At 39.3% G+C, this 22909-nt stretch overlaps 1 protein-coding gene across 6 annotated transcripts in view; it reads left to right on the top strand.

Moving 5' to 3' along the window:
- Positions 1-22909, top strand: part of EBF1 (EBF transcription factor 1) — a 403345-nt gene that overhangs the window by 16416 nt on the left and 364020 nt on the right. For all 6 annotated transcript variants that reach the window (XM_058440091.1, XM_032158511.2, XM_032158510.2 and 3 more), the window contains exon 6: positions 9488-9556. In XM_058440091.1, the coding sequence (XP_058296074.1) occupies positions 9488-9556 (69 nt within the window). The remainder of the gene's footprint in view (positions 1-9487; positions 9557-22909) is intronic.

Below are 22909 nucleotides of genomic sequence, written 5' to 3'. Positions count from 1 at the left end.
TATTATGCTGGTTGGTGTGCTTTACTGCTGATGTTCTTTCTATTTTTCAGAAACATAAAAATAGCAAAAATAAAATTCTGAAGCCACTGAAGGCAAATGATGATGTTTGTACTGCGTGGCTAAGAGGGAAAAGCCGTATTCAAAATGTCATCCTGCTAATGTTACAGATTACGGGTTTTCCTGGCTGCCTATAGATGTATAAGGGGTACTGTTTGTTTACCAGGCCGCCATGACCCTATTACACAAACCTGTCATCTATTGTGTGGCTAACCGTCTTTTAAATTGCAAATCTGATGCTCTTTAGGGGGCTTTAGGAAAAAAATTCTCACTTTCCACACCATCCTATTTCTCTTGATTTCTTGCCTGTTTTAAGTGGAAGTTGGGATGTGCTGAATTTGCACCAGGGGTGCAAATGCAGGCTCAATTATAAGCATAAAATTAGAGTCTGTTCCCCATTAATCAGGCTGGCTAATTGCTATGCACCACCATTAGCCATATGGTGTGAAAGACAGCTTGCTCTCCCCAAGATGAAATTTCTTCATTGCAGACATGAAATAGTGAGGGCCCTGGATTTTAAAATAGCTTGTTTTAGATATTTAATTTCTAAACAACTTTCTGCAGTGCTTTCTACCAAAGCTAACGGCACAATAAAACTTTGCGTTGATGTCGTGAAAGCTGTATATTTATAGTATGTCGGCTATGGTGAAGGAGACTCAGAGAATTTAGATCGACAAGACAAGGCTTGGTATGATTCTGTTTTGTTGCAGGCAAAGGGGGAGAAAAAGAAAAACTGAGAAACATCAGAGAATTGTGTCTCAGGTGGTTGCAAATTTTAAAAATCCGTTGTGTTCTGTCTAAAAGGTGACCCCACTGCCTGGGCTGGCTAAGGGACTGGCCACCATTGGATTATATTATAATTGTTATTACAACTCAGAGACAAAACCTCTTTGACTTGACATGGAGCTCTTTCTGTGAAATTCTGAGAGAGTCTCTGCCTGTTTGGTAAATTGGAATCTATCATATCAATCATCATTACATTTTGCTATACCTGGTGGCTACGCTCTTAAAATAATACGGCCCCACACATGATTTTCTAAAGCACGATTCTAGAAGGGATTTGATTAAAGGGCCTCCTGACATTCTGTGTTTAAATGTGGGTGGAAAATAGGAACTATGCTTGGTCAGTGAACCTAGTTCCCAGAGCTCTGTTTAAGAAAGACCTTTTTCCCTCATCAGCGTACGGTTTCTTATAGGACCATGAGTTCTCAGGGCTCCCATGAGCTCCCTTTTCTTCCTTTCTCTTTCACTGGCTTATTCTGATTCCATCCTTCAGATTCCCACTTAAGCATGGCTTCTTCAGGGAAGCATCCCCCTGGCTCTCAGCCTGAGTCAAGTCCCATTGTTACGTTGTCCTGTAAACAGTGGTCCTCTTTTATCCATGAAGGATGTGTTGCGTGACCCACAGTGGACACCTGAAACTGCAGATGGTACCGAACCTTACATATGCTATATTTTTCCTATACATGCATGCCTATGATAATGTTTAATTTAGAAATTAGACATAATAAGAGATGAACAACAATTAGTAATAAAATAGAACAATCATAAAAACAAACTGTATTAAAAGCTATGTGGATGTGGTCTCTCTCTCCAAATATCATACAGTATTCCAGACCTTTGGGAGGCCAGGGTGGGAGGATTATTTGAGCCCAGGAGTTCAAGACTGCCCTGGGCAACATAGTGAGACCCCCCATCTCTATAGAAACTAAAAGAAAAATTAGCCAGGTGTGGTGCGTGCCTATATTCCCAGCTACTCAGGGGGCTGAGGTGGGAGGATCGCTTGAGCCCAGCAGATCCAGGCTGCAGTGAGCCAAGATTGCACCACTGCACTCCAGCTTGGGTGACAGAATGAGACCCCATCTCAAAACAACAACAAAAAAATGTACTGGACCACAGGTAACTGAAACCACGGAAAGCAAAACCATGGATAAGGGGGACTACTGTCTGCCGTGCTTTTCTTTCATAGCACTCAGCACACTTGTAACTTTTTGCCCACAGTCTGTCTTCCTTTGCTGGACTGATTGCTTTTTGAAGGCAAGGAAGTTACTGGGTGTTCCTCTGTCTTCAGTTTTCCTATTCGTGAAATGGAGGATAATATTACTTATCTCATAGGGTGGTGATTAAGATTAAATGCAATAATCCCCACAAATGCTTATCACAGTGCCTTGACACACAGTAAGTACTGAATATCTATTGTTATTATTGATAGTAGGAGTATTTGTATTAATAGAAGCAGCAACAGCAATATTTCAGTATGGGGCTAAGTACCTGGTGCGCAGTTGTTCAGTGTGAATGAGGATAAAAGAACTTTGAATCAAAGTGAAATGTCTACTGAAACATTCATGTACTTTGTTCATTCTAGTTGTGGGGGTTAAGGATATTTTCATTTATTCTTTTAGCAACTACTACGTGCAAAACACTCAAAAACAGAGAGCCAGGAAAGACTTCGTTCTGCAGTAGGGGAGCTTATGGTATGGCCTGGGAGATGATATTGGTTGGCAGATAACGAGACTGCACTCTAGAAAGGGTTGAATGTGATGAGAGGTTGAGGCAAAGGGCTATGTCTATTCAGAGAAAGGAGGAAATACTTGTAGGTGGGTAGCAGGAATAGAGAGAGGGATTTTAGAGGGTGCGTGAAGTGTTTGGGCACATCTGTTTCAGTCCAGCCAAAATTTCTCTGTGGAGAGTCCTGCAGGTGGATGGTCCTGAGTTCTGGATCTGGAAATAAAGTTATGGTCAAAGATAACTGACTTCAGAGGTCTTTTCCCAAGGGTGAGAGTTGAAGCTATGGGCTTAGATGGGATTGACAAGGGAGGGGGAATAGAAAGAGAAGTCATGGCTATAGTCTTTGGGGAATAATCACGCTTAGCAAGAAGGCAGGGTGTGTTAGAGAGTTCAGAAAAAGAAGCTTGAGCATACAGAGCATAGAAATAAAAGGAGGAGGTCAGGTATAGTGGCCCATGTCTGTAACCCCAGCATTTGGGAGGCTGAGGTGGGCAGATCACTTGAGGCCAAGAGTTCAAGACCAGTCTGGCCAACATGGCGAAACCCCATCTCTACCAAAAAATACAAAAATCAGCTGAGTATGGTGGTGTGCGAACCTGTGGTCCAAGCTACTTGGGAGGCTGAGGCACAAGAATCACTTGAACCCAGGAGGTGGAGGTTGCAGTGAGCAGAGATTGCGCCACTGCACTCCAGCCTGGGTGACAGAGTGAGACTCCACTCCATCTCAAAAAAAAAAAAAAAAAAAAAAAAAGATAAAAGGAGGGTGTTTCAAAGAAGGGGAGTCATATAACAAGTGCTAGAGAGATCCAGATGGACATGAAGGCTGAGAAAGCACCAGACGGTCACTGGTAAACTTTAAGAGGAGATTCAAGTACACACTGAGGGCCTGGATGCCTGTATTATGTGGTTGAAGTGGCAAGCAGTGACAGGGACTCTTATAAGAAGGATGTCGGCAGTGAAGAAACTAACTCAGAGAAAAGAAGGAGCGTCCTTTTAAAATTTTAGACAATGGGAAAACTTGATAATGTTTGCAAACTGAAGGAAAGAATTAACCAGGGAGGGAAGAATGGCAAATGCAAAACAGAAGAGGAGTACTTGGTGGGGCTGGTCCCAGGTAAGGTAGAATGAGATGGACCTGTGAGCTCAGGTACTTGAGTTAGTGTGATGAGGATGGATCACTTACTTTAAGACATGGGAGGAAGAGAGAGGATAGAAGAGCCTATTTATGTAATGGATTCTTTAAAATCAAGTCATCTTTATAACTACTAATAAGTCTATTCAGATAAATCATAGATGTGTCTCTAGCCACTTTAGGGAAATAGGTAAGGCATCTTGTTTTTCACAAGTTTGAAATGATGTTTTCCTCCTGTTGAGAAAGACACTATTTGTAGGAAAAAGTTCCATGTCCCTAAGATGAGGATGTGCCGATCCCATCACTGGGAATATTTAGGTGTTTCTTGCTCTAGTTTATGAAGCTCTAGAAATATGCCACCTGTGTTAGGCTGGTAAGAAAGAGACTCATAAGTTCACTTTTCTCTGGATGTGCGGAATTGTTTGGGAGACACACGATCCTGCTGACGAAAGGGCTGCTGATTTCGATCTGCAGTGTAGGTACCACACCAGGTGCTGGCTACCTACGCCTGAGACTGGCCACATTGTTCTCCTGTCACTGGGGTTGCAGGTTCGGAACCTGCTTTTAAAATCTTACCCTGGCGACAAAGCAAATTAGGAAACCCCAAGCCTTGCAAGATACCAGCATGAGAGAGCAAATCCCAAGTCTGTGCCTGGTACAGTGCCCAACACACATAGTAGGAGCCTAAAAAATAGTGCTTTGAATGGATGAAGGTCCATCAGTCACACAGTGATGAGGACCTAATCATCATTGTGATTTCTTTTATTAACACTGTCACTTTTTCTGTTAAGTGCTTTTGCATCTGTTTCATCTACGGAATTGTTTCAGTATGAGCCCTCTTCTGCCTTAAACATAAGTGAATTCATTCTCCTTTCAGCCTTTCCTTCTTGGTTTCCTCCTGTGTATAGTGGAGGTTGGTGCTCACTCTTGGTCCTTCTGAGCTTAGCAGAAAGATCTATGGGCAGTTCTACCTGAAAAGGGAGAACTCACATGGGCAGGAAAGAGCATCGTGGCAACAAAGGAGAGGTCCTCGCTCTGCTTGGCTCTAGGAAGCCACAGGGGGCTTGATATCAGCTCAGTCTACAAGAAGTCTTTCCTTCCACCGCTTATGGTTGATTTTTAATTTTTAATATAAAAGCATATTGCCATATAAAGCAGAACACTAGGCTGGGCATGGTGGCTTGCACCTGTAATCCCAGCACTTCGGGAGGCTGAGCTGGGTGGATTGCTTGAGCCCGGGAATTTGAGACCAGCCTGGGTGACATGGTGAGACTCAGTCTCCACAAAAAAAATACACAAAATTAGCCGCCGTGTTGGCATGTGCCTGTAGTCCCAACTACTTAAGGGCCTGAGGTGGGAGGATCACTTGAGCCCCAGGAGGTCAAGGCAGCTGTGAGCTGAGCTGAGATCACACCACTGCACTCCAGCCTGGGAGTGCAAAAAAAAAAAAAAAAAAAAAAATAGCAAATTACTGCAAAAATATAAAAAAAAAATGCATGTCTTCCATTCTTCCCCACTGCCTGTTCCACTCTCTATAGGTTAACTCTTTGAAGTTCCTACATTTAAAAAATATTTCCTGATGGCATACTGTGTGCCAGGCTCAGCTCTAGTTGCTGGGGATATAGGGGTGAACAAAATAGTCTACGACTGTCTTTGTGGGGCTTATATTCAGGTGAGAGAGACAATAAAAGACGAATATAAAATACAACATGGTGAGTACTATGAAGAAAAGTGAAGCAGAATGAGGAGCTAGAGTGCTCTAGGGCAGTCAGGGAAGGCATTTCTTTCTTTTTTCTTTTTGAGATGGAGTTTTGCTCTTGTCACCCAGGCTGGAGTGCAATGGCACGATATCAGCTCACTGCAACCTCCGTCTCCTGGGTTCAACTGATTCTCCTGCCTCAGCCTCCTGAGTAGCTGGGATCACAGGCGCCCACCACCACACTCAGCTAATTTTTTTTTAATTTTTATTAGAGACGGGGTTTCACCTTGTTGGCCAGGCTGGTCTCGAACTCCTGACCTCAGGTGATCTACCCACCTTGGCCTCCCAAAGTGCTGGGATTATAGGTGTAATCCACCATGCTCGGCAGGGAAGGCATTTCTAAAGCCATGACATTATGCAGAGACTTGAATGAAGTGAGGGAGTGAACCATACTTGTAGAAACCGTCTCTTCCCCTCCCTCTCTCCCTTTCACTCTTTCATGCTTTCATTTTTCTCCCAGAAATGGGGCCACACTCTGAATAGTATTCTGAGACTTGGTTTTCTCAGTTCACAATATGCTGTAGATTTCTTTCCACGCCAGTGCTTCTAACCCTACGTTTATTCTTTTTAATGCTGGACAGAATTCCATATACACATGTATGTGTACACACACATCCATATATATACACACATACGTATGTATGTACACACATATGTGTGTGTGTGTCTGTGTGTGTATATATATATATATTTAAAAGGAGCATACTGTAGACATTATTTTGTAGCAGACACTATTCTGAGGTGCAGGACGGAAGCTGGAGTAGCCCATTTCAGGAATAATGACTATGTGATGCAGTGATGTGACCCAAGAAACAGGAAACATATTGGGCTTATTTTTCATACTTGGCTTAAAGTTTTTTTTGTAAGTGGTGAGTGATCTCCAGCCCTTTATTCTTTTTTCTCTACTTTTCTTCATTCTCCCCATTTCATTTCTGTATTTCCTTCTACACTTCTGCTCTTTGCATCTGCCTATTTCCCTGGGTCCCTTAGAAAGGAATGCTTCAATTCATCTGGCTGCTCTCAGGGGCATTTTTGTTTTTAGATGATGACCGTGCTTAAGTCAAAAGGAAAAATCTCAGGCCTGGGGTGGCATGCTTGGGGGAGGTGGTTTGTTCTACGGGGTGGGATGAGGTGCAACTTCCTTCCATCAACAATGCCTTGGATTTATCTGTCACCCTTTTATTCTTCTGGATTGTATTTGCCCCCCAATACATAACAATCATTCATAAAATTATACATTTATTCAATCAATTAATATTTGAGCTTTTCTATTCTACCCCAGGCCTTATGCCACTCATTAGGTAAGTAAAATTGATAGTTTCTTCCTCTAGGAAGTCTACAAGTTAAAGGAAGAGAAGAATAGGAAGAGGGAGAAAGACAGTAACAAAAAATACACACACATATATGTAAAAATATAATTTGCATTGAGTTAAGTGCCTTAAAAGAAAAAAAAAAAAAACAGGAAAAACCTAACTGAGAGTAAAGGTGGGGTGTCAGTCCAAGCCTCTCTGGGGAAGGAGCTACAGGCTGAGCTCTGAGGGTGAGAAAAGGTTGGCTGACTAGGGAAGGGTTGGAGGAGAGGCCCGCCAGGCAAGTCGGCCAGGGTCTGGGCCTGAGGTCAGATTGAACAGGGCACAACTGAGAGGGATTGAAATGGGCCAGTGAGGTAGGAGCTTGGCAAGTTGGAGGAAGGGGGCAGGAGGTTGGGAGGTGGTCTGGTATGATGTCATGTCATGGATTTGTTCTAAGTGCAGTGGGAAGCCATTAAAAGGTCTTGGGCAGTGAGGTGGCACAGTACCGCTGACATTTGTAAAAGCTCACTCTGGCTCTTGCAGGGGGTCAGAGTGGAGACCGAAAAGTAGGCAGCCACTGCAGAGTCCAAGGACGTGGATGGAGATGGTGTAGTGGGGAAGGAGAAAATCAGATAGGCTTGAAAAACAGACCCTTGTGCATGGTTATCAGCAAGCAGGTTGGAGGAGTTCCTGGAGGACATTTCTCCCAGGCAGGTCTGTGGGCAGCTTGCATTGCCTACTTGCTGTTTTGAAAAGGAAAATGAAGGAGAAATAGGTTTTCTCACCTGGCAGTTTTCCTCCATGGGTAAAGGAGATGTGGGCTCTGTCGATGGGCTGCTTTTGGAGACCTGTTGCTTCTGCAGAGCACAGGGCAGATTTGCTTGGACTTGAAGGAGGAGGGGACTGAAGAGGGTAGGTGCAGGGGGTGATAATGATGCTTCATTGTGGCTTTAGTGAGGCCAGTCATGAAGCCAAGTCTTTATACCCTTATTGCCTCAAGCCTGTTCCATGGCATTTAGAGGTGGATACTTCAATTGCCCCATTTTACAGATGAGGAAACTGAGATCCTGTGAGGTGGATTACCTTGCTCAAGTTGACATAGGCAGCTCTATCAGATTTCAGAACGAGTGTTCTTAACTACTATACTATTCTGAGAAGCCCATAAAATGTAGGTATAGGGGATCAGAGCTCAGGGATGGAGGAGTTACATTTTTATGTATTTTCTGGCATGCATTTCAACTGCTTGTACTTTCCACTGCTTCAACTACTTGTTACTTTATGTGTCTCTTAGATATCGAGATACTTTGGGTTTCCCATCCCAAAAGTAGCAGTATATAGCAGAACTCAGGCCTGGAGGAAATAGTTCCCTCTGAATCAGAAGGTGAAAGGCTATAAGGTAGGCAGAGTGGTTTTAGCTGAGGCTTTGACAAAGGAGATACAGTTCTTACTCTTACTTTCCAAAGATATGAGAGAAAAACAGAAGACACCTAAGAGTGGAGACTAATTCTCTTCTCAGAGGCATAGTTATGGCAAGAAAAGAGACTTTCCAATTTTGGTGAAGGACTCCCTACGCAGGAGTACATTTCTAGGTCCTGAAGATGAAGTTCAATATTTGGTTCTCTCCAGCAGCCCTCTAAATTTAGCCTGTTATGATTCACTAAGTTGTAAGTGTGTGCGTATATGTGTATCTCTCTCTGTGTACACCTGTGTGTGTAAGAGCAAGAAGTGCATATTTGCTTGTGGTGCCTGGTGAAATATAAGTTTTGGAGAACTTCCCTCCCCATCTACTTCACTGCTTTTATAAGTATGCCCCTAGTGCAGATCTTGTTTTTATTTGCAAACAAGTTTCAGATGGATCGTTTTCTGTTGACCATTGTACTTTTCAAAAACAGAAAATGTTCACCCTTTAGAAGGCATCTCAGTTTTTAAAAAACTGGCAGCCACAACTGGCAGGGGAGATTTTAGTAACAGGTACTTTTCGAGCCCATAGGCTGTTCCTTCTCTAATATAAAGAGCGTCCTCTCACAGAGCGGTGCTAACCTTTACTTCCAATGTCCATAATGCCCCCAGAAAACTTAAGTGAGGGCCAGAGCAGGCTTTTATAGCCAGAGGAATGTGAATCTCCACTTTCTTTTATCTTGCCTCTTCCTTGTCTCAGTTATTGTGTTTTACCTTTATTCTCATGAAAATGGTTCAAAAGCAAACAGTTCTAGCTGTAGGATTTTTGGAAAGGCGGTGGTTGAAGGAAATGCTACCCATAAAGGAGAAAAGAGAAGAAAAAGGAATCCATTTAATACAAAATGACTGGAGGGGGAGAAATCACTCATACCTCATTATTGATGCGTTCCACACAATTAGTGTGATCTTCAGGGAAGAACGTTTGAGCCACCCACAACCTCGAATATTCTCATTGGGTAGATGTAATAACAGTGCACTTCACAGTGAACTCTGCCAGCACCGCGGGCAGTGATGGGGAGACCCCATCTTGGGGCTCTGAGTCTTGGCTTTGGGAGAGCCCCTCTCCCCCACCTCCTTCTTTGAGCAGGGAGAGGTTAAGCCTGGCCATTAACCCATAGGTGACCCAAATAGAATTTTCTGTCCCAGGGATCCGTTGATTGCCAGGTATGGCTTTGTGGTAATTCTAGCATTTGCAACCCAGCAATTTGAGCCTTCTGTCTGCCTAAATGACGATTTTACATTGTAATGGTTGTACTAAATCCTTTCGCTTTTGCTCCATAGCCGCTGTTGTGACAAGAAAAGCTGTGGCAACCGAAATGAGACTCCCTCAGATCCAGTGATAATTGACAGGTAGGGACCACTCTTCTTTCACTGGATTCTTATTCCTCATTATAATGAAACACCTGCCCTTGTGTTGCTCATGGGCGAGGGTTAGGAATGCATGTGGCCGAAATTTGCCTGTTGGTCATGACTTACGCTGCGCTGAGCGATTTTGATTCCTGGGAAAGCCATATGGAATGTTCTTTTAGAGGCCTGTTCCTCGGATGGCTCCGGTTTTTGTCTGATTCATGCTCCTAAAGGAATATATTTTTTCTTTCCTGACTTTCTGTGGCTCAATCCTCATGCTGTGCCAGGAAGCTTCAGAAATAAAATAATAATAGTTTGTGATTTATGAAATGTGGTTGGGTGCTTATAAATATTTAACTTTTATTTGAAAAATGTTTGAATCATTATCACTTTTAGCTACAGTAGTTCTGTTGGACGTAATCCATCTACATTTTAAGGTTTTATTTATGCATAAAAGCAGTTTAAAGAGATCTGTGAACCAAGATTTTCTACTTTATTTGCCGGGTTTGATTGCAGTATGAGACTATATTGTAAGTTGATTAATTTATCCTGCTTGTCTTAATTATTGTGTTTTTAAACAGATCCATGTTACTAATCTGACATGACCAAGTAAATCACTGTAGAACAATAAATATGTTTTAGTTGTTTGGTGCAATTTTGAGTCAGTGTGCATGCATTATGCAAAGTCGCATTCCAAATATTCATTTTACATTTTAATTATTGAAATTCATTGTATGGAAACATGTATGATAAACCATTTGTTACATAGCATTACTCATTGAGAGTTAAATGGCCTGGAAGGTTTATAGATACTGTCAATTGTCAGCTAGGAAAAGAGCTAGCATCTTGTACTAGTTGGAAAAAGAGTCTTGCCAATAAGACTGACTGATCCCTCATTGAGGACACCAACGGTTGAACACAAGTCCCTTTTTGGGTTTCGGCAATATTGATTTTTGACAACAACAACAACAAAAGAAAAAAAACCCCATCTTTCTTTCTACCTTTTTGGGGCTTGTTTTATCATTTTTCAGTTAACAACAACAACAACAAAAAACAAGATGTTTACTTTGCTTCATCATAATTTATGCCAGTAGATTGATTGTTGATTTTGACTTATGTGAGTCTTCAGGCTTAAACTCAGTTGATTGCCAAGAAGCTTTATAAAGGTTACATTTCAATCAGATATTTTAACTAAGTATTCCTCACTAATATTCACTAAAATATATATATTTTTGCTCTACGTAAGAGTATTAGTATATTTGATTCAAAGTTAAAAGATGAGAAAGTTTGACATATGTGTGCTACCTATAGAATTAGGATAACATGTTTATCTACAAAGGCAGATATACTGTTCATATAATTGCTTTTTCTGTGATTGAACATAAGTCTCCAAATGAATAAGGTCACAAGTAAATTTAACCTTTATGCTGGTTTGTTTTATTTAAATTTACCTCTCCAAAATATCATTTGTTATTTTAAGCATTTTTCTTCCTCCTCTGTTGAAAAGAAAGTGTACTGATCAAAGGACCAGCCCAAATAGTCCCCAAAACTTTGAAACTATAAGCATTTTGTTCTGCCATGTAGTTCCTTTTGGTTTAGATGATGACAAGAACCTTACGTTGCCACCCTCAATGAAAACACTTTTTTTTTTTTTGCTTGTGAATGGGTTAAGCTTTTAAGTTCTTCGTTTGGTTTGAAGCTGTGACTCTGATACAGAAGGTTGATATGACTGTGGTTTGAATAACATTCGATTTTGACCTGTTCCTGTGGGTTGCAATGGCATAAGAAACTTGACTCAGCAGCACTGTAATTAGCCCGGCCCCTGTTTTTGAAACAGGATTGTGTTACCTGGATTGCATTAGTGTGGCTTCTATTGTTGCCGCCTTGCATCTGTCCCAGAAGGGTACTTAAAACCTTTTCTTGGCTGGGGTAGTTCAAACAATTTAGGCAAAATAAGTATGCACTTTATGCTGTTGGTGGCTTTGGAGATATTACTCATGACATTTATCCTTTTCATTTTTTTTCCCTTTTGGTTTGACAAAGTGGAAAGCAGTGTGTAGCCAGTCTTGGTCTCTTCAGATAGGAGTACTTTAAAAACAGCTGAAACTCAGTGTATGTGCACAAGCCCCACAGCATATGTTTATTCGCTGGCTGTTGCCATTGTCTCTGATGAACTGTCTTTTCATGCAGTGATGCCAGTTGATATGCAAAACCCCATTTAGCTATTTTTATTTGCATCTGAGTTTTCAGAATTTATTTGTCCTTCAGGCTGCCAAAGGTTTTAAAAGCTCCAGTCCTGTCTGTGCTGATATGTGAAACTTCCATTCTTAACAATGAGAGAAGAGAATAACAACAAGAAAAGAACTTATGCAAGAAAGGGCAAAATAGAAAAGATTTTTCAATTCCATAAAATTGCTGCAAAGGGGAAAAAATGATGGCAACCGTGTTTGAATTTCATAGTTTCCAATTTGATTCTATATTACTGATTGCATAATATCTGTGTTACGTGCTTAGGGTTTGATTTGCTTTCAGATTTATGGATGTGAATCCCTGAATATTTTGTAAAAATAGGCTATGAGGCCTGCATCCAGTAGCAATAGTAACTGTTTTCAAAAGATGCATACGATATGCAATTACAGAGCTGAGGGTACAGGCAATCCCTCCACTAGGATTTAGCATAGTTTTAACACGCAGTCAACTTTTGAGCACCAATAATTTTTAGCTCTTTGCTTGTCCTTCAGAATTTGGGAGAACACTGCTATTTTTATCAGTCAAAAGACTTTTAGCAGTGGTTATTCAGGAAAACTATTTATAGGGTAGAGAGAAGAGGCTTTCTGGTCATAGTGCAATCGTGCAGGGCAAGCTATTTCTGTGTTAAATTTTGGCTGTATTATTTGCTGCCAGTGACTTTGGGACATCAGCCTGGCATATTCTGTCAAAAAAGTAGAATTAACAAAATCAGCAGTTGCAAACTGTGATTTAGAAAAGGGGCTTCTACTATGGTTCATCCTTATGGCATGCACAGACTAAGAAAAATATGACCCCAATTCTTTTTACAATCATGAGAATTTGTCAAGTCACTTCAAAAAAGTTTATAGAAAAATTGCTGTAAATATAGGAAGTGCACATCTGGAGTTGAATGCCAGGTTACGTTTCTGTGTGATGCCAAATAGCTTGATTAAGAAGCACATAACCCAGCCTGCACTCAGTGATCCAGATATTTGAGCTGCATAGGCATGGGAAAAGTCAAATGTGTTATGTTTAATAGCAAAAAACCAGGAACTAATAACAGCAGATTTCATTATTTTTGAGGTAAAGGGCTATGTGTGGTAATTATTGTTAAAGTAAAAAGCAAAAAATGACTTCCAGTTATTGAATTATGGTGGAGATTGATTTAACATATTCACACAGTAAGTAATATTTGAATTTAAAAGGTTTGCAATAAACTTCATGTTTAGAAATTGAATAAATAGGAGTTTTATTACCACATTGGATATCCTTGTGTCCTAACCTTTTTCCTTGGAGTTATCTTAGTTCAATAAATAAAACCTCATTAGACTATTCCCATTTCAACGAGTTTATTAAATTTTGCAGGAGTAATTAGCATAAGCTGTGCTAATTTTTCTGGAGGACTAATGAGGGAGGTTCTTAATTAGGTTTACTTTGTAAGAATCAGAAAAGATGATAATGACAAAAGTCACATAGGGTAGTCTGAATTGGGAACCCAGTTTTTCTGCATCTATTAAAAAATCTTTCACTTTCTATATGGAAACTTTTTAATAAATGTTAGAACTGAATATATTAAGTATGCAGACTGTTAGTCCATATCTAGTTAGGATGACCATTCATTCTTGATTTGCTTCCCCAAACTCTTTATTTTCCTAAACTATCTTTGAGCAATGACATGGATGAATACAGATGGTCTTATAAAAACATTTCTTTCTCCAAAGTATGCTGGAGGCTTCTTTTCACAAGTTTCTGGCTAGATTTCCATTGCTTATTTGCAGTGGGGCGGGATAGGGGGCAGCTTAATGTTTGTTTGTTTGTTTGTTTCAATTTAGAATTAGTGTGATTGATGAAATGAACCATTAAGTAAGGGTGACAATGTGAGCGTCATTCCTTGTGCAATGAATCCTTACCTGTTAACAAGTGGATTTTTTTTTTAGTAGATAGAAATAGTAAAGGATGAAATTCCATCTCAAATTATGTTCTCCTATTGGTGTGAGTTTAGACCTAGTTTTTTAAAGATATAATGTAGCTCCAGTAACCTAAAAGTTTTGGGTTCCTCAAAGCTGATATTTAAAACGTGGATGTTAAAAGCTTGTCAACTTATGTACCTCCAAGAATTTTGAGTTTGTTTATTGTAAACTTAACAGAATTACCATGCCTTTTCCCCCATTTTTAAGAATTCCTGTATCTATATGTATAGCTATGGGATGTAGGCCTTGACATTGACATAAAAAAATACACAAATTTTGTAAAATGAAAAACCTAGTCTGTTTGGAATTACTTCAGGTCACACTTACCCAAAGGTCTCCTATAAAGAAAAAAAAGCCTATATTTCTTTTTTCCAGATTTGTCTAAAGATCTTCCACATCTAGATCACTTCCATTTAGGTAACATGAACTGGGTTTGTTTTATGATTATCTGAAATAGAATGTTCAGTAATGAAAATATTAGAATGCCCATTTGTCTGTTGATTTTATATGATGTACATCATATGAACAGAAAAGCTTAACCATGTTATGGTTGCTCAGATAAACAAGTTTATCGGACTCATTCTTTTTCTAAGAGGTGTAAATTCTGTGGTAAGACTTTTCAGAAAAGTGCAGTGTTGTCTTATCACCAAGCTAATTTTCTTCATTAAATTGACCCCAATGTATTTATAGAACATATATGCCCATATGTATAATAGGAAAACAATATAAAAATTTTAGAGTTAGGAGAGATCTATCTATCTAACCATCCATCCATCCATCCACCCACATACTTTTTACCATTGGGTCGGGTATGGTATATATTTGCCAAGGATTGTAAAGGCATCTGGGCCTTTCAACAATCAGTGGCTTTCTTCTGTCTTTTATAATCAGAGGTAAATTCCAATATTTATTTATTTTTTGTCATCCACATAAAGTCCTCAATTAACATGAACATAAATATATAATTTTATTAAAGTTGCAAATGAAGCTTTTAGTTAGTTTCATGATTTCATTCCAATGCCCTTTCAACTCTTATTATTTTGGTCTTCATCCAGTTTTTAGAAGGACCAACCACCACCAATGCATAATCATTCTGCACTATACACAAATGGCTGTCTGGGGTATGAAGAACCAGAGGTGTAAATGCATTTCTCAGCGTTCTGATAAACCTTTTATACCACCTGATTTGTAACCTTGACTGCTTGGTTAAAATAAAAGGAGGAGGAATTCACTCTCTAAAATTGCTCTAGGCAGGATAATTATCCTGTTTTTGGTTGGTTTGAGAGGTTTGCATTTTTTCAAAAGTGAAAAGCCAGCATTGACACTGAGCATGAATTTAAGACTGTTTATTAACCCTAGTGTGTTTAAACATTTGTTTTCTCAGTGGGAATTCACATGTGATTATTAGCAGTGAGACTTATGTGAATGAGTATCATTCTAAATTTTATCACATATCAGATAATACCGTTCTGAATATAAGATGAGCCCCATACATTTGTGTGCAGTTTGCTACCGGGATAAGAAAATAACTAATACAATAAGCTAATAGTAGTCTATATTCCATTTGCTATCAGCTATTCCCAAATACACAACCAGGATACATTAAAATGCATTTCGAATATGCTGACAATGTATCATAATGCAAAGTACTTTTACATGGTATAATACTATTGCAGACACTGTATAATGAACAACAGTGGTTTTCCTGTAAAGGAAATAATGGCAGCAACTTCCAAGAAATGTATTTAACGGAGCTTCAGAGAATCAGTAATGTGTATGTGTAGCATGGCCCGGGTGTCAGCCCGTGGTGTAGGTTTTTAATCCCATGTCATCATAACTTTGCTTTTGTAACAGTTCTGGAAAAATACAGAAAACAGTACGAAGTCACCTGTGTGTCCCATTAGCAACTAGGCACAATCATTTTGTAATGAGAATATATGATTATATTAAACATGCTTTTACTTTCCTAAAAGAAGTTGCTTAGAATGGGGGGAAAAACTCTCTCGAAGTGTAACTCTCCATTGATAAATTCCCCTCATTTCCTCATTTCCCTCTCCTGCCAGCAGCCGGGTAAGTCTCTAATAAAAATTGACCAGATTTTAAAAACTCCATTTAGAGGTTCCTGCATAACGAGATGGTATTTTGGTCACTTTAATTTGCATGAGATGTTATCTGAAATCGACCACTAATTCTTCCTTCTCACAGCCCCCTATCCCATTCCTCTCTTTACAAACCATGTAACTACATACCATCCAGGACAATATAAAAGTGACCTCAATACTCCTATTGCAATCAATGAAATATGGTGAACAGTACAGGCTTGTCTTTCATTGCTCCCTGCCTTGAAAGGTGTGGGTAGATGAAGAAAAATCTCCCTTACAAAGTATTTCTCCAGTTACAAGTCTTTGTCCAGAAGCAAAAGAATGTTTTAACGTTACAGTACTTATTATAATAGAATTTTAATTGCCCTAATCCTGCTAAAGTGTGAAGCTGAGTGTGTGTGTGTGTGCACATGTATTCCTAATAGGGAGGGGAGTCATGCAAAAAAAAAAAAAAAAAAATCTTTGCTACATTTTTCATGGGTGGGGCGGGGGTGTCACATATTTAAATGATGCAAACTGAATTAATTAAACTGATTCTGGGGAAGAACAGGCCATTGGCATTCCATGTATGAAATGTATACTCCACTTTCAGTGGGAACAGAGTGGTCTTCTGTGTGCTTTGGGAATTTCTATTTTTGAAAGTGAAGTGCTTGGTTCCAGTTGCAAACAGGCCCTAAACCCTACTTGTCATGACTGAACTAGACAAGCTGGCAAATTATATAGCTTGATCCTACACAATAACCTCCAAAATGGCACTTGGTAACTATACCATCCTGCTAACTGTTTGAGGCACAATAGTTTTGTAATATAATATAAAGTAATGGTGTTAGCCAACACATCTTTAATAAAATATTGTTCGTGCCTTTGCCATATGCTACAGAGCAGCCTCTCACTCGGTGGGCCTTTTGATTCCTCTCAATAAGATTATTTCAAATACTCTAATCCTGAATCATTGACATGAATACAAAAGCCTAGTGACATCTAATAGATGCCTCTTAGCTTTGCTTTTCCTCTTGTTCCTTTCCTTTTTCTTCTCTTTTTACCTGACAAAAAGCTCATAGACACTTGGGCTCTGTCTCTCAGTAGCAGCATGGGGGGCTCCTCATGAAATATAAAGGGGGAAAAAGGACTGACAGAGGCCCGATAAGCTACAGAGTGAAGGGCCATAGATTAAAAGTAAATGCCAGTAAATCCTACCCTGTACACTCACTTGTTCTTTTATTGTTTTCTTTAACACTTTCAGAGCCAGGGCAGGGAAAAAAACAGAAAATAGTAATCAAGCTGCCCATGTACATTTTTAATCTGGACACTATCACTATTATATATATTTTATGGGGCTTTGGCAACATTCTCAAATTTTGGTTCATGTAAAGGTTGTGGACGGTTTTTTTTTTTTTAAATGTCCTTTTAATCAATATCAAGAATCCCTCAAGAACTTTTTTGCTCATTTGCTGCTCAATTAACTTAATATTGATACCATGTGTGGGTAGGAAGAGCCCTTCTGTAGGGTGTGAACACTGGGGCTCAGGACATGATGTCTTCAAGGCTGAAATAACTTTTTTTCTTTCCTTTTTTAATCGATGAATTGAAAATTATCAAAGTAAAATGATAGGATATTTTGTTTCATGACATCAGCTGCTGCTTTTTCATGTGGTGCTGCTCCCTGCCAGTGCCGTGAATTCTCTGCCTGTGCCGGGTGGTGCACGCGACTTAGACTCTGCTGGTTCGTGCCGAGGAGTCAGGAGCCCAGCTGGGTAACTTTTCTAATGGTCAAAAGGTTATTCCCTCCTCCACCTTCCTGAAGCAACCATGATTTGACTAAAGCTCTTTATTACTCCACCTGAATATCAGACAGTCCTGCTGCTTGCAATTTATTTATTGTTTTCCAGAGGTAAACTACTGAGATTTTCCCCACCTGTTTTTAATGTGCTTCTCGTTCATAAGTATTCTGATCTGTTAGTAATACCTGATAATATCACTTTTAATAGTCTTGGGTGCACTATTGGCTGAAGCCCCCTCACAGGATGGAAAGTTAGTTTGAAGAACTATGGACCCCCATCAGGTTTAGCTACACACACCACACACACCACACACACACACACACACACACACACACACACACACACGCACATACACTACAGAGACCAAAAAAAAAAAAAAAATGATGAAAAGAGAGCAGTCTCTTTTCCATTTTTTAAAAAGTTCTTTAGAAAAGAAAGTTGGTTAAGAGTTCACCTGGTTGTCTTTGAAGCTGTTACCAACAGTTGAAAACCCTTGTTTCTCTACACAGTCTTGTTGTTTTCCTAAAGCCAGATTCTAATGTCAGATGTATGGGATATGTCTCAGAATATGGTTTTAAATACTGAGTTGTTCTTCCTGTAGCTGTAGAAATGAGAGTGCCCTGATCTGGCTCATAAAGACCAGCATCTGAATCCTGGTCTATGAGCACCTTAAAACAAAGCAAGCAAAACCCCTGATCACTGTGAGTTTAATAGTAGCTTACATCTAAATGGCACTTCCAGCATTTTAGAGCACGTCAGGGTATACCATCTCAGAAAATTCTCTTCGTACAAATTGACTCCATTTGACAGATCTGTAAACTGAGGCACACAGCCTAAGGAACTATCCACTTTATTGGTGACGAAGCAAGTGATTAGAAACTCCACATCTCCTATCTCCCAGACTGATTTTTTTCCCTTTTCTCAATTGCTCAGCTAAAAATACTGTTTTCAGTATTTCATAATGTCTCTTTTATTTCATTTTTCTTGCTTCTGCAGATAATTTCCATGTATTACTCTAAACCTATTTACCAAGCCAGCTTTCTTAGTTGATGTCACAATTAACTTTCAGGATTTTATATATATATATACACACACATATATAAACACATATATATATACACACATACATATATATACATATATAGATATATGGCATTGTTTATCGTACTCATTGCTGGAGCAATGTTTGAGTTCTTATGTCCTCATTTAATTTGATTGTGTATTTGCTTGATAAAAACATCAGTAATCCATAGAGAAATCTGGGAGGAGGCACAGTATGATGGCAAAGGCATAGATTTTGGAGTGCATTGGCTAAGGATCCAGTTCCTCCACAGCTACTTATTAGTAGCTGAGCCTCAGGGGGCTCAGTTTTCTCATCTTCAAAATGGGAAAAGTCACTTCTATTTTGAAGCGTTGTGAGGATTAAAACACCTAGCACTGGGCTTGGCACATATCAGGTGCTTAAAATCAGGTAGCTCTTGCAATTTGAGCATCATATATTCCATGTGGATTTTCATTCTTAATGTGATCGTTGCGATGAGACTTTCTTTTGAGTACAATTACCTTACTGAAGTTAACCATGGTAGCTAAGTCTCCTTAGATGAAGACTCACTCATTGTTTTGTTTCCACAAATACTTATTAAGCCTCTATTATATGTCATGCACTGTTTTCAGGGTTGGGGGTATAACAGTGAAAAAGACAAACATAGTTCCTGGCTTCATGGAGCTTTCTCAGTGTCTCAGGGTTGATCTCTGCCCCCAGTCCCCCAAAAATAGTTGGAATAGTAATAGCAAGTATAAACAAAGAATATATTGATATATATGTTTTAAAAATAGAAGAATGCCATTTTAGACTGGGATCATGATGTAGAAGAAAAATATCCCTGGGTTAAAGTCGCCTTTTAGCTCATACCCAGAGGTATCGAACTTGGGCAAATTCCGCGGCTTTATTGCACTCTTCTGAGGCAGTCTACATGTTGGTTAAGACTGAAGGAAGAGATCTCTAAGACCCTTTCCAACTATGGAATTCTAACTGTAGCTGTTTGTGGTATTGCTGAGCACAGGCAGGTAGATGAGCTCTTTGGAGGGTAGGCTGTAAGCCTAAGAGGGCAGTGACTATGTTCAGCACAGTGCCTCCCTCCTGTGTACTAGATGCTTAGGGTTTGTTTTTGTGAAAAGAAAGAATGACAGGAACTAGAAATGCAGTTGTTGAATCTGCTGGTCTCGTCTCTCTGTCTAAAGACAGGCTTGTTATAACTATACAATAAAGTGAAATGGCATTGCCATTAAAGAATGATGAGGAACAGAAAATGTAAGATAAAATATTAAATTTGCTACAGTTAAAAATGTTAATCTTCACACGATTACCATGCAAATCTCCTCATTGCCTAACTGTTTAATTGATCAAGTAAATCACGGAGCAGACAAGTGAAAATCTCTGCTGTTGACATTCTCACAAAGCATATTTTCAAGGATATATTCTATTAACTATGTGTATTACACATGATAACGGGAATTTTTTATTTTGTAGAAACACATATATGTGGCATCCTTTGCAAGACAGCAGATTTCAGAGAGTTTGGGAGAAGGCTTGATTTTTGCGGGGCAAAAATTCAGCCATCCTCTATTATGTCAAACGCGAAATCAGTGTTAGAAGGACCCCTGTGCAAGCAGCGCCTTTGTTTTATATACTATTAGAAGACTTCAGAATTCACCACCTTTTCTTTCAGGCAGGTATAGCATTGACATGGTACTCTGGAGATTGAAGGGTTAATGAATTCTCTTTCTCTCCCTCCCCCCTCCCCAATCTTCCTGTCCCCCACCCCCAATCCCATCATGTGCCTGGTTGACTCTGAAAGAAGGGGCTTGAAGTTGCCCACAGGGCATCCCTTTCCCCAGCCTTCTCCAAGGCCACCTGGGCAGACGGGAGCTTGCCTTCTGTCCTTAGGACACAAAATCCAATCAGGCGCCTGGCCTGCCAGTCTCTCTGACCTGCGAGCTGGGAAGAGGGAGGAGAAGCAGAGGCCCTCACATTTGATAGGCTGCATCTTTGTGGCTTTAGGGGGCTCCTGTGTCTACTCGAGGAAGGAAGTTCTCCCTTATTTTAAGATAAGGTGTCATTCATGAGAGCCATGTGCTGAACTAATCAGGTTAATTGAGAGGCCGTGAGTCGTCCTCATTGAGCCCATCTCTTCTTCCTGTTAAAGGCAGATAGCGCAGACAGACAGATTACACATATTTTAGTTTTTTCCCAAAAGCTTATGAAATAATGTAGGCAGGCAGGGAACGTAGGTTCAGCTGAATGTCATTCAGGCTATTTGAGCATGGATTCTTATTGTAGAACAATGTAGCATTCAAAAAACAATAAAAGAATAAGCTCTCCTCAAGATTGAAAGATGAATGTCTCTGAATGTCTGATATACTCTTTTTTTTCTTAATATTACATTAAACTAACCTCAGCATTTCAGATCAGCTAGGAAAGAATGTTGGTTGAAGAGTCCAGTTAGATTCCTCCGCGGCTATTTTATTTAAGATTGAAACGTAAAAAAAAAAAAAAAAAAAAATCTCATTGTGATGTGTCATCAGTGACAAGTAGCTTCTTGAGCCATGTTTCGATTCTTCGGCTTCCGAGCCGGACACTGGGGGCTGTCGCCCTGACTAATCGCATCTCGGACTCCCTCTGGAGCAGCCGAGTGGAGAAGAAAACAGTGTTTCAACTGAATTCCATAAAGGGCGGGGGCTCCTCCTCCCTCTTCTCCACTCAAAATGATTTGTCATAGTTTAATTTTAAACACTATCCTTGACTATTCTTTCTTTCTACCCCACCTCTTTCCACATTTTTTTTTCTTGGAAGTTCCAGGAATGACTTTAATTATCTCCACAATCAAATTCTCGTTGCTGCCTCTGTGAAAGTGTGCAGTCATAGATGGCAGGGATTATTTTCTTTAGCACTTGGGGATAGAGAAACCGGTTGTTTCAAAATGAGAACCAGCTGGTTCCACAGAGCCCTTATTTAATGGGGAGCCACTTTGTACACAAAGCCTTTGCTCAGGTCAGTCATTATGGCAAACCCCAAATCAGCAGTGTTTGGTCTATCACCCTGTATTAAATGTTGAGCAAGGAGTGATTTAGCAGATATGATAATAATAATAATAATAATTAAGAAATACCCAGCACACCCTGCATCTTTAATTTTGCCTCAACTAAACACTCCGATTTGGAAGGAACATTTCTCAAACTTCTTCCTACAGTAATTACAATCATAGACCTAGTTTACCACTGCTCTCTCATAGATGGCTGAGGGGTGTGTGTGTGTGTGTGTGTGTGTGTGTGTGTGTAGCTTTAACCCTCTCTAAATCTAGAAAATAAAATTAAGCTCATCTTTCAACATAATCTTTTATCTGACAAGCACAGTAGATAGATGAAAGGTAGATAGCCAAGTTGTGGGTCCCTTTAATAGAACCAATTGGAGGGATAGATAACTGCTATTATCAAACATCTTTTATGCCATCCTGTAAAATAAGGACAAGGGTGATATACCATATATATTTTGCTGTCTTTCTAGCTTGTAGAAATTGGTTTGTTGTCATACCCTGTTAATCTCTAACAGCACCAAATTCAATTTGAAATGAGGAGAGTACTTTCACTATTTGACTGTACAAAATACTTTTGAAGCATGCAAAAAGAAAAAAAAAGGATAAAAGACACGTAAAACCACAATAGATATTCAGTTATGAGAATAGTTTGCCTTTAGAACCTAGGTTGCATTTTTCTAAGGTGAATAGTTTTGGAGGATGCAATATTTATTCAATCAGGAATTGAAGGATTAAAAAATAGCAACTTTACATAGATTTTAAAAAATCTAGTTTAACCAAATTTTATCTTACAAATATGAGAAATTATTTTGCATTACTAATAAGAATATGTGGCTTTTAAAAATTATGGCATGCTTTTTTTACATTGATAGCAACACAACAAAATACTTTGAAGAGAGGATAATGATTTAAAAATTTATTCTCATGGAGTTTCGTTAAGCTGAGCACTGGTATATCTATTTTTAATTATTTTTATTTTTAGGATTTCCATATTGAAATATGGTTTGGGTAAAATCTTATCTAATTATTTTGTTTGTTTACCAACTACTTTGATTATATAATGTCTCTTTAGTTCAAACGGTAATTCTATTGTATATTTTCTGTATTTGTATTTTTAAAAAATTCTGTTGATTTTTTAATATAAAAAACAAATGACTGTTATATTTCTAGTCACTCAAAT

The sequence above is a fragment of the Hylobates moloch genome, unplaced genomic scaffold (genome assembly GCF_009828535.3).
Source record: "Hylobates moloch isolate HMO894 unplaced genomic scaffold, HMol_V3 SCAFFOLD_6, whole genome shotgun sequence".
Lineage (NCBI taxonomy): Eukaryota > Metazoa > Chordata > Mammalia > Primates > Hylobatidae > Hylobates > Hylobates moloch.
The sequence above is the reverse complement of the archived record's forward strand: the minus strand, read 5'-3'. Positions and strand labels throughout refer to the sequence as shown.